This window comes from Hippoglossus hippoglossus, chromosome 23 (assembly GCF_009819705.1).
Source record: "Hippoglossus hippoglossus isolate fHipHip1 chromosome 23, fHipHip1.pri, whole genome shotgun sequence".
Lineage (NCBI taxonomy): Eukaryota > Metazoa > Chordata > Actinopteri > Pleuronectiformes > Pleuronectidae > Hippoglossus > Hippoglossus hippoglossus.
Window position 1 is genome coordinate 2,385,601 of NC_047173.1, and position 12,504 is coordinate 2,398,104.

The following is a 12,504-nucleotide window of genomic DNA, read 5'->3' on the forward strand; positions in this document are numbered from 1 at the left end:
CACTCCTCTCGCTTCATTTCCCCAGATGTCAACTGTGATTCCGGTTTTATTGATCATTGTCGTAACAAAGACCTCCAGAGACCTGTGAAACGGCATAACAGGTATTCTTGCTGTTGGAGTCGTACAAAACAACGCACCCTTTTGGTTTTGTTTCTGGATAGTGGGAGGAAGGCGAATATTTGTATTAGTCTATGAAAAAAGGCTTCACTCCAAAAACGATGTTATCTTGGTTGACATCTTTTCCACTTCATCTATGGCCCGGTACACACCTGGTATTAACTTGTGGTTTTTTGTGATCCGATCACGAGTACAACACACTCAGATTGGGTATAGATCTGATCACACCAGACCACATTCGGAGGTGGTCTAGGCTACATGTTTCCACATTGTTTTAGCAGTGTGAACGCGAATGTGTCCTGGGCCACATACAGTATGAAGGACAACCTACTCCTACGTCCTCCGACCCACCACAGTTTCACTATGAACTGATCCTATATTTACTCTTATCTGTGCTCATACGCTGATTTGTTTTTGGCCATCACCAAATCATCAACAATGACGACGACGTCATGGCCAACACTTTTTCTTAAAATGGTAAAATATTTATTCACTGCAGCTGCACAAGATTCATTCATATCAAATAGTGACATCGGACACATCTGTAAACTCAAAACAACACAATTTGGTCTTAACTAACACGAATGACGGAATTGAGATCCGATCCCAAGTGGTCACAGGAGGAACATTTTAGTGCTGGCCACTTGTGATAAGATCTCTCAGGACAGAAGTTAATACCAGGTGTGTACAGGGCCTATGTTGATCAATCTGCAGCCATAGGCGATGTTGGTGATATGCCGGCTGTCCATGTTGTCCGTGTTGTGCATGTTGAGCTGCTAGCCATTGTCAAATGTGGCACAAGGGCATAAAACACACTGAAACTACTGGAAATGCCGATCAATATCCATCACAATTTTCTCCATAGCTTCCTAGTTAGCTTCCTAGTTAACGCTGCAAGATTTTTAACCAGATTTTCCACTCGCTAACAGATTTTGTAACTCGTCCACAAAATCCCCTGATCCGAACCACATCAATGTACGATTTGCAGTCCCCACTCGCAATGTGAGAACCTCGAAGAGGTGGTTTGAGAGGCTTGCCTCCCGTTGAAAGGTCATATAGCGTGTGACCCCATGTTGCCAGTCATTCGTGTAGTATGAACTCCAAATGACTGAAAGACTCCTGATCACAAGACAGTTTGTAGTAGGAACTTCACAGTGATCTGATGACTTTGAAAGTTTTATAGTTGAACTTGGCATACATTTACGGGGAGAGCAGAGGGAAATCCATTTCATTAGAACTTTAGATTTTGTTTTACCCATGTATGTGTTTCTTTAATCAAATGTTGCTTTTACATATTTTGTTATTTTAGATTTAAAATAAGTCATTTTAGCTGTTCAGCCTCTATATTTGCATTTAACTTCAGTCACTCAGAGTTCACATGTCCCACAGAGCAGATATGATACATAGTGTAAGTGCCGACAGAGCACTGAAGTTATACTTGCACATCATTACCTTTGACGTTAAAGCAGCTCCACTTAACGTTTATATATTATCAATCGATAAAATGTGCAAAGTAAAAGGGGTCACTCAGTGAACCGACATAATACGTCCGTGTTGTGCGTGCTGCTTGTTCTAACAGGCCGCAAAAGCTCAGGAAATGAAATAATGCAGCTTTAAATATATATATATAATTATAGTATGGGCCTTCTGCAGGCGAACTGCAGACCGCTTAAATCTTCATCCCTCAAAATATGAGACTTTACCGTTTAAAAGCTTTTTATTTACGAGAAACTCAATCTACGCTCTCTCTAATCGTGATATATGATGGAACTCATTCAATAGGCTTTTAAATGTTTAAGAAAATGTTTTACGACTTAAAAGCTTCCTGCTCAGTTCATAAACTATCATCACAAGACATCTATATGTGCTACTCCGGACTTTGTGTGTTTTCCATGTTATACAATTTTGCAATTTAACTGTCGCTATCGAGCATTTAGCAATTTCATTTGGAAGGGGTCGAAATGTTTCCTACACCGCTTCCTGTTCTGTCCCGCTGGTTGTTATGGCATTTCTTGATTGGTTAGAGGAAGATTTCACGCGCTGGGGCCAATAACAATTGACGGCCATTACAGTGGCGGCGGCGTGTGAACGTGTTTACAGATGAAGGAACTACACGAGCGTGGGTTTGGCGTTTGTTGCTCTTCATTTCTGCTCCCGGGCCAAATGTTTTGACCTTTCTCGCTCCGCCGCATGGTGTCCTCCACCCGGGCCTTGTGCCAGCCCCCGAGCCCCCTCCCCTCCACCTCCTGGCAGCGTCATCTCACCCATGACATTCTAATCTACTCGAGGAAGAGGGGGCTTCGCTTGGAGCTCTTCATCTTCCTCCCCAGTCCTCCTCGTATTTCAGCCGCTCTCCGCAGCTAATCACTGTCACTGTCATTACTCTCCTGCCGAGCACACTGCCGTCCTTGTGGCGGAGCCTGACCTTATCCACACTCCCGGGTTTCTTCTCTCCGCTCGCCGCCACAGCGCCACCGGCTCCGCACAATGGACCACATTTACAAAGCTGCGCTGTATAAAAGATTTAGAGATGCACTTGAGATCACCTCATAAAATCATCTCGAGTGCTCTTTGTGAAGCTCATACTTCATTCCTTTTAATTATCATCTGGCTGTCGCTCAGGTGGTAGAACAGGTTGTCCACTAATTACAGGGTTGGAGGTTCAATGCCCGGCTCCTCCTGTCCACGTACCAAGGTGTCCTTGGATACCGTAGCCATCGGTGAGCTGGTTGCTCTGATTGGACAGTATGGATGCAAAGGCTCATGGGACTTAGTTAGTCCTAGTTAAATTAAGCTGTTTAAGTTGTTATTTCAGTAATATTGTGCTAATGATCTGACCTGGTCATTGTGGTTTTTATGTTAATGTAATCAAGATGGTTTAAGTTAATTTTTACGTTTACTGATTATGCTCCCACCACATGTCTGGTGTCTTTGATAGGATCCAGTCCCTCTTTATGTGACAGTGCTAATGTAGCTGCCTGCTGTGTTACGGTGTATTGGACACAGGTTGTGAGACAAATCAAATTATTTGTCTCAATTCAAACCCAAGCACTTAGCATGGCAGCTCCACGGGCACTGATGCGAGTGAATGAGAGGCAGAAACTGCAAAGTGCTCTGTAAACCGATTAGGTAAAAAAGGTGCCACATTCAGTAACTGCAGTCTGTGTTTTTATCAGAAGGAATTCATTAAAAGACGATTCACTGAGCAAACATCATGGTCCACACACAGTCACAAACTTGTATTCTGCATTTCATTTAGCACTATACTGGATGTTTCTGTTCTCATGTTTTTAATGATAATATCAGCCTCATCCTCTGGTAATCATCAGTGGAATTGAATGTATTCAACAAGTAAAGTAACTATATATAATTATAAAGTTCATATGCAGTCGCTTCAGAAAGTCTTCAGACTCCTTCACTTTGATTTAAATTTTTTATAATTTCTATTCTACCAGCCATCTACAACCCAAAATCCACAATATAAACGTGTCATTATTAGTAATTTATGTAATTGTATTAAAACGCATACACTGTGAAATCTAAGTATGATGACCATTTGCTGTGTAACTATTGAGAAGTGTCTAGAACTTGACTGGAAACTGAATTGACATAATTAAGAGAGGTACATGCGTGTGTAAATAATTTCCCACAGTTCATACCGCTATGTGAGTAGCCGTGCAAAGGGGTCTTGGTCAGGAGCCTTGTGATTGACCAACAATCCAACGCTCACTCTGACAGAACTTCAGGAGTCCTCTGCAGAGATGTTAAACCTGAGGATCATCTCAGCAGAAACACAGAACTGGAACTGACCCAGCAAAAGCCCAGATTTAAATCCTGTATTCCATCTGTGGAGAGACTGGAGATGACAGTTCCCAATCCAATCTGAGGGAGCTTGAGAGGATCAGGATAAACTCCCAAATCTGAAGCTGGATTTACTGCTAATACAGCTTCTACAGAGGTTGGAATACATTTGTAAATGAGAGGTTTTAGTTTATTATTTCAGTAAATTTCCAAAAAACTGTTGGAGTCAAAATGACAATTCACTTTTCCAAAATAAATCTTCAATAAAAGTTAGTGAAAAGTAAAGTGGTCTGAATACTTTCTGAAGCCAATATATGTATATATGCATTAAAGTAGCGGCTAAAATATTAAAATCATTCACTTCCATATGAATGTAATTGAATATTGTTGTGGGCAGCCAACCAACACACTATTTACAGTAAGTGAGATCACTGCGCTTTTCTATTCTATCAATGACTCAAAGCACTTTACAATATACGTCTCATCCAAACATTCATATATACTGATGGCATAGAATCAGTTGGGGAATCAGTGTCTTGCTCAAGGACACTGGTCTCTGAAGGAGTTCTGATTTCTAGATTCGCGCTTCTCCTGCGCCTCAGCCTCCGATAAGACGTCCACCCAGAAGATGATGCTCCTGCTCGTTAAAAGTTTAAAGGTTCAGTGTGTAGGACTAATATCTCTCACCTCACCTTTCCCTTCCAAGCATAGTAGAACCTACAGAGGCCTTCAGGTGATGTTAATATGTGAAAGGCCCTCTCTAGAACCAGCGGTTGGTTTGTCCATTATGAGCTACCGTAGAAGCATGGCAGTTCTGTGGAAAAGGACCCGCTTCTGATGTAGCTATAAATGGTTTATTTTAAGGGGCAGAGAATGATCCTTAGTTGCAGGTGATCACGCACAAATGAAAACATCATCTTTGATATCCGAGTACCAAGCCATGCAGGACTACAGCATTTCAGACGTAATTTGTGGCCACTTGATATAACATGGATCCAGTGTAATGTTCAGGTCTGGAATACTTTAATACGCCATAACCTGCTCGTGATGTACATATGAATCAAGTACAGAGAACATAGCTGGAGAGGTTTCCTATCTCGCAATGTTATAGAAAGAGAAAATAAAAAATCAGCGCCAAAAGTGATGGCTTCTTCCTTGGGCCAGGCCCCATCACCCCCCACACAATTTCACGATAATCAGTAGTTTCTGTAAAAACTGCCTTTCTGTAACAACTCCATGACACCAAGAGTAAATCGATTACAACATTAGCTTCCATAGACTTCAGACATGCACTTCAAAATTAGCCGTTTCTGATTCCACTGAACTTGGCTGTCTTCGGGGGGTCAGGTCTCGGATCTTCATCACATTAGCGACGGGAGTGTTTTCTTAATGCTCATCTGAAGAAAACACTTGTAAAGACTTAGAAACTCTTAATGCAGCTTTAAAGTGTGTATGTTAAATCATAACGCCGCACTTACACACGCCGTAATGCGTTCTAAGGTGGAGGCAGAATCAGGTCGGCACCGTCTGCCGTGTCGCGTTAGAGTAAACATTTTGACATCAGGTGTTTAATTTGTGAGAAAGTCTGCGGCTTAAATTGGACTCACTGTTGCTGTGACATCATTTGAGACTTAAACTTAAAGGCTTTTCCTCACTTGCAGGGACAACCCAGTTTTGATATGTTAAACCATCATGTCAAAATGGATCATCTGCACAGCTTTCATTAGAACTTGACCAGTGTGTCTGGTAGTGTCAGTACTGGTCTTCTGAGGGTGTTGGGTTCTCCTCCTCCTCCTCCTCCTCCCACGGATATCTATCACATTTATTAATCTCTTCTGACAGAATGAACATGTGTGCGTCATGTTCTCTCTCCTCAAAACGTCCTGTTCAGGTCTGTGTTAAAGTGTTATACTTATTCTGTTCCTCTCCCATGTTGTCTCCCCCAGACCTGCGGCGGATGACGGCAGGTTTCATGGGTATGGCGGTGGCCATCATCCTGTTCGGTTGGGTCGTTGGCGTGCTCGGCTGCTGCTGGGACCGAGGCCTCATGCAGTACGTGGCTGGTCTCCTCTTCCTCATGGGAGGTGAGTCACGTGTGCATGCACACTCACACAACACACACTCATATACAGTCATGTCTCCATGGCTTCAGAGGACATTGGTACCCTGGAGATTAGGTCTAACTTTAGGGTAAGTTTAACCGTTCCCATAAGGACGATAAGTCCCTGTGATGTGTGTAACGAGATTTAGGTCCTCACAACAGGAGTAATATCTTTATAGACTATGCCCAAATCTGAACCACACACGTTTTACTACGTTCATGTTATTGATGTAATGCATTTCTTAGCCCTTAACGCTAACCTTGCTCCTCTCGATTAAATGCCTAACCACAACTTAAACCTAACTTGAGCTTTAACCCTAAAACCCAGTCTTCACCTTCAAACTGCCACGTATTCTTCAATGGTTTCCACTCTTTGTAGCCACTATGTGCCCTTTGGATATTACCCAATCAGGCAAAGATAGGTTTTTATATAGTAATGTCATTTTACAATAACATCATCATGACATCATCTATACCACATGATGACCGGTGTTTGGTTAATCTAAATGCTGTCGATTGTGTCCCTAATCTTAATGGTTGCAAAAGTTAATGTATATGCATTTTGTTAACTATAGACATTATGATTTTCTGACTTCATTGTGACTTTTCCAAGACGTCAGTTATCATATGACATATGATGGGGATGATTTTCTGATTAATATAAGCTTCAGACTTGACTCCTCATTATTTACAGGAGATATCCTGGACATGTTTTTCAGACCGTCATTTTGTTGGCCTTAACCTTTGACCATCTAACTGATCAGCTCCAAAATACAATCATCTCAAGTAATACACCCACCAAGATTGATGAAAATCTGTCAATGGGTTGTTGAGTTATGTTGTACACACACACACACACACACACACACACAAACCTAGAGAGAGAATGAGACAGAGAGAGAGACACTTCCAAACAGGCAAATATATTTTAGGACTATAATAAACTAACGATCAACAAAATCATTCCCGTTTTGGTTTTGGTCTCTGTACAAACTCAATGAAGCAAACCTTACAAGAGTTAGGGGGTGTGCACAGTCACTACTTGTGTCCCACTTCCAGACAACATACTAATTCTTCCATTTTAGGTTTATTTCTTGTGGGCAATTTGAATGCACTTATTATCTGGTGATAGTGGAGGGATGACAGGGAATGAGAGCAGTAGAGATGCACCAAAGGCCCCTGGCTGGATTCCTCTTCTGTGATGTTACAGTTCATGTGCAGCGTCTTAACCTCTAAGCCTCGAGCTACATATTAATTCTATAATTCTAATAAGCTTTTCAGTATTTGCTGGAAAAGTGGCGAAATTAAATACAGTCAGTGGTGCAGACTAATAACAAGAGATTTTTGAGTTTGCTGGTGTAAACTTTTTCTCTCGCACGGATTGAACAATGGAGATGGAGGAACTGGTCAGATGTGATACACATTTATATATATTATATGAATAATTACAAATACGGCTGAAGAAAAAATTTGCAATATTTATTTTAGTCAGAGTATGTTGATTTTTGTCATAAAAAATTGACTAACTACACCGCTAGTGTGTATTATACAACTGTGATATAGTCACTGCACCTGACTGTTGTTTACCAATAAATACACTAGTTACAGCATGTAAAAATTGTTATTACGTTTGTCTGTTTGTGTACAGAATAAACAAACAAGATACACGGTGTTAATGACTGATCTTTTGAGGTGCTGAGTGGTGTATTTTTTTTATCAAGCCAGTTGTTTCCCTCCATTTCTCCGTCTTGGTGCCAACAAAACATCTCATCCTCAGACACACGACTCTATACCGCTTATTGTGTGAGGGTCAAGTGGGAGCTGGAGCCAATGCCAGCTGACATGAGGCCAGAGGCGGAGTACAGGTCGCAGAGATGGCATACCAACCATTCACTTTCAAATTCACACCTTCGGACGGATTAGAGTCTTAAATTAAATGAACTCCACTCTGCGTGTCTTTGGACTGTGGGAGGAAGCTGGAATACCCAGAGCAAACCTACGCTGACACGGGGGGTAACACTAAACACCAGCAAAGCCCCTGGATGAACTGTGGTTTGAACCTTCTTCAATTAGATTTGAGCGGGGTAACGATTCTGAAACAGTATAAATGTCCACAATCTCTTATTTTGATACAAGATGATGGAACTGCAAAACCCAAACTCGCTGCATGTGCAGTGTTGAGCTCTCCTTCTATTAGTAATCTAACATAACCCATTTTTCATTACGCATTAACACCATAAAACTTCCTAGAACATCACAGGATGAGAATTCTATTTAAAAACCCCGGCAAGATGTACATTCTGTTTAATATTACACCTATTTCATTGTTTCCCAGCTGTGTCGCATGAATATTGTGCCCAAAACACGATCGAGTGATCATCCCTGCGATACAAGTTGGAGTAGTTTAATTAGCTCAAGATGGTTAATAAGACTGCGACTACAGAACCCCTGGACATATTCGAGTGCAAGTGGGAACATTACCATAAAAACAAACGAGGTCTGAAGATGAAAGTATATGAGCGTGTGTGTCTAGCCCATGCATCACCCAAGCAGACATACACAGACACACACACACACACAACCCCCGTGTGTCCCACTTTACTGGCAGTGGACAAACCGGTAGTGGCTTCACATATACACTGATGTGTCGTGTGCTGCACAGCCCTTGCTTGGCAGGAGGCTACTGCACACTCAATTATGATCAGCCTTGGATTAGTGCTGTGCCCTACAGTTGTATAATGAACAGGCAATTAAAAAGTCAATTATGGTTGCTTGGTAATAAAGGCACAAAAAAACCCGGCTGGGTCAGTCCACCGCAGCCAAGTCACAGCAAAGCAGCCCACAGGGTCACCGAGCTCCTAAAATGAGGCCAGATTTAGTCTGCATCGCCAACTGCATCAACTACAATCAATCCAAAGTCAAAGACTTGTTCACAGATGAATTGGAGAGAATTGAAAAAATGGTTTGGTGGTTTGTCGTCTTGTGATCTCCTGATCTCCTGGGTAAGTGCTTCTGTGGTTTCGTCAGATTGGGGCCATTTTTTTTATAGAAATCCACTTTTACACAAAGATGGTTCAGGAAAAGATCCATCAGAGAAGAAGCAGGAAGACAAACGCCTCCAATAAAATCGACAGCGGTTCAATGCAGACATAGTAGAGTGATGAAGTGGGTGGGATTATATAAGGCAACCGGGGCTCTGGAAGTAAACGTCCTTGACACTTCATGCAGAGACAGCATCAGGGGGTGGTCCATGGGAGAATTTCCAGCAGTTGATGGACTTTAAACATTAACGGTTGAATCATCTCTCAGACGAGCCAGAAAAATGCTGCAAATGTATTTTGTAATGGAGCAAACAGGATTATTTCTAGTAATCACACCTATTTCCACTCAGTGTGTGTCTGAAGGTGAGAAAATGGACAAGGTTTGAATTTCTCCCCGAGGCTCTTTTTTTACTCTGTCACTTTTCATGTGAAAAAAATCGAAGAGAGTCATTATCATCAGTATGGCCACTTGCAACCGCTACAAACACATTTGCACTTTGGGCAACACTTCATGTGAATTAATGTCACATCACCAGTAGAACTATTATGATGATTTGTTGCAGGTCTACCATAAGAGTCCATGCCCACTGACCATTATGGTTGTACTAGGTCATAACAGACCATAACACAATGTAACCTGGATGTCTTTGTGGCCAATCAACAAGAAGAGCATGAAACTGGGGTGGGCTTCATCTCTCATTGATCTTGTTGTGTCCTCTCTCTTTCTGGCATATGTCCATTGGTTGGTTCATATGAAATAAAACAGCCGTCTCAATGCTTGGCAATTTTTAAAACGAGGGACGCTAGTTGGTTTTAAGCATACCATGACCTTTTTGGGGTAAAGAAAATGTGGTGGTCTTGTTGATGGGGGAAAAGGTCAAAGCTTAATTAAAAACACAAGATGATGTGTGTCAATTTAAATATGTAACCAAAACCACTGTCTTTGCCCAACAGTGACCAAGAGTTTTGCTCATATAAACCAATCACCCTGACAAATGAACTGCTCTACAGGAATCTCATATTATCCTGGATGGGATAGAATAGTGCCAGTGACCATAATCCAGCCAATTTTATTTCTACATAATTCAGACAGAATTGGAAAATAATAGTCGGGTATAAATATATTTTGTTATAAGGTGTACCTCGCCTCTCGTCCAATGCCACCTGGGATTGGATGGAGCACCCCCGCGACCCTCAAAGGATAAGCGACATAGATAATAGATGAATGGATGGAAAGACATATTTTGTAGGAGACAGGGTTGGATATTGTCAGCATGTGACCTGTTAATACCTCATGTCAAGGTGGTCAAAGATTTGGATTTGGGGAATGGTTGCTCTTTTTACTCTGACAGAAGTTTGATGTACAGCGTTTCTCTCCTTCAACCTCTTTTTCTGTCATTGCAGGAACCTTCTGCATCATCTCCCTCTGTACCTGTGTTGCCGGCATCAACTTTGAGCTTTCCCGTTACCCACGGTATCTGTTCGGCCTGCCTGATGACATCGGCCATGGCTACGGATGGTCCATGTTCTGCGCTTGGGGAGGCCTCGGCCTGACCCTCATTGCCGGCTTCTTCTGCACCCTGGCTCCCTCCGTCCAGCCGATACCCAGATCTACCTGCCCCAAGTCCCGACAGGAGAACGGCACCGTCTGCTAAAGATGGCAGATGGAAGACCGACTCATCCCACAGATCAACGACAAAGAAACAGAAAAAACTATTCAACATGTTCATCCATCCACTCATCTCCAGTCTCTCCTGGTTCCAGATCTTTTTTTTTTTTAAATGTGTGTGTGTGTTTAAAAATGGGTGTCTTGATGATCTGCTATCTTGAAAATACCAGAAAAAAACTGAAGAACTGACAAAATATTATCACATTTTTTGAAGTCGTGCTTGTTTTGTTGTTGTGCAGCAGACGATAAAATGGACCATGACCACGAAAGGGTTGCAAAGGAAATACGTGGAGACACTGAAAGACCTAATTCATGATAGTAAGTGGTTGTAGCTCGAGTGGCTCGAAACCTCAAAAGGTGATTGACAATGGCATTGAACCTGTGAACTGCGTATAGCTCATGTTAACTGGTCTGTTGACTGGTCTGTTAACTGGTCTGTTGACTTGCGATTGAGGAGAACTGAAGGAATCAACAGTATTGGAGAGAAGCAGTCTGATCAATCCAAGATCTTGTGGAACGTTCTTCTTGGAGCCTCCTGTGGTATTAATCACAAAGGACTCGACCAGACATGAAACCATATAACTTGCTTAACTGGGATCACGTTAAGAGGCCATCTATTCATTTCCAGTATTCCAGCTTCTGTGGTCCCTCCAGTTACGTGGGACATGTGGGCAGCCGGGACCTCCAGGACCTCCAGGACCTTGACTGTTGTACATTATTGTACAGAACATTCCAGAGAAGTAACAACCAGGAAATGTCATGTTGGACCATTTTCATTCTTGTGTAGGTGCATTCCATTCCGTCTGATGACCCCATACGCCATTTAGCATTTTATACATGTATTATCTTTTCTTCAAAGTGTATTTGCCTTTTTAATGAACCCTTCCTGTTTTGAGCGAACTGTCGACTGAGCGTACGTTCAGAGCAAATGTTGTGTTTTTTGATTTTCTCTTTTTCCATTCTAGTCATAGAGGTACCGTAAATGTGTGCGCGTGAATGTGTGTATGTAATGGGAGGGGTTATTTCTAAGTCGCTATAGAAAAAAAAAATGTAAAAAAAGATCATAATGACATAGTGGAGCTCTGCCTTGGGGATGTATAAAGGCAGCAGCAGACAGGTGTAATAGGGAGATGCAGTATCCTGTTTGAACCCAACTGATTTTTCAAATTTGTCATGTTTTCAGGACATTCTCAGCAGACACGGGAAACAAAGAAAAATCGTTATAAAGAGGGCCAGCATGTTCAACTTTGTATTCTACTGCTCTGACTCTAACTAATTGCTTCTGATGAGAATCGGGGGAAGCTCCAGTCGTTCAGAGTACTTGGCTTTTTCCTCTCGAATATCTTAAACCCTGTGCTTTGATACTGTTCTGTTAACATTACAAAGGTGTCTCACCTTACTCAGTCAAAAGACGTCTAGACTGGAGACGAAAAAACAAGCGTTCCTCTTGGCCTCAACCACCCATCAGTCAGAAATTAAAACATACACAAGCACTGCCTTGACCATTTCTATAAACATCAGGCATTATGAATGTAATGCGATACATGGGTAAATCGACTCTCATGAGGACCAAATACAGCAGCGAGCTGTGCGGGGCCTTGGCAGAAGGAACAAATGGAGAATAGCTCCAGCAAAACATTACAAAATGCACACAATGAAAGGTCCTAAGATCACAGGCTTTGTAATTCTCCCATTAAAGCCATTTATTGAAAACCACAGTGTAGCCAATCTAAAAGCTAAAACCTGAACTGACTTCTGCTCAAGAATGATTCCAT

At 42.0% G+C, this 12,504-nt stretch overlaps 1 protein-coding gene across 1 annotated transcript in view; it reads left to right on the forward strand.

The window, feature by feature from the left end:
- Positions 1-11,152, forward strand: part of tmem178b (transmembrane protein 178B) — a 112,344-nt gene extending 101,192 nt beyond the window's left edge. Inside the window, exons 4-5 of the mRNA XM_034578594.1 lie at positions 5,865-6,002; positions 10,465-11,152. Of these exons, the coding sequence (XP_034434485.1) occupies positions 5,865-6,002; positions 10,465-10,715 (389 nt within the window). The 3' untranslated portion in view covers positions 10,716-11,152. The remainder of the gene's footprint in view (positions 1-5,864; positions 6,003-10,464) is intronic.
- The last annotated feature ends 1,352 nt before the right edge of the window (positions 11,153-12,504 follow it).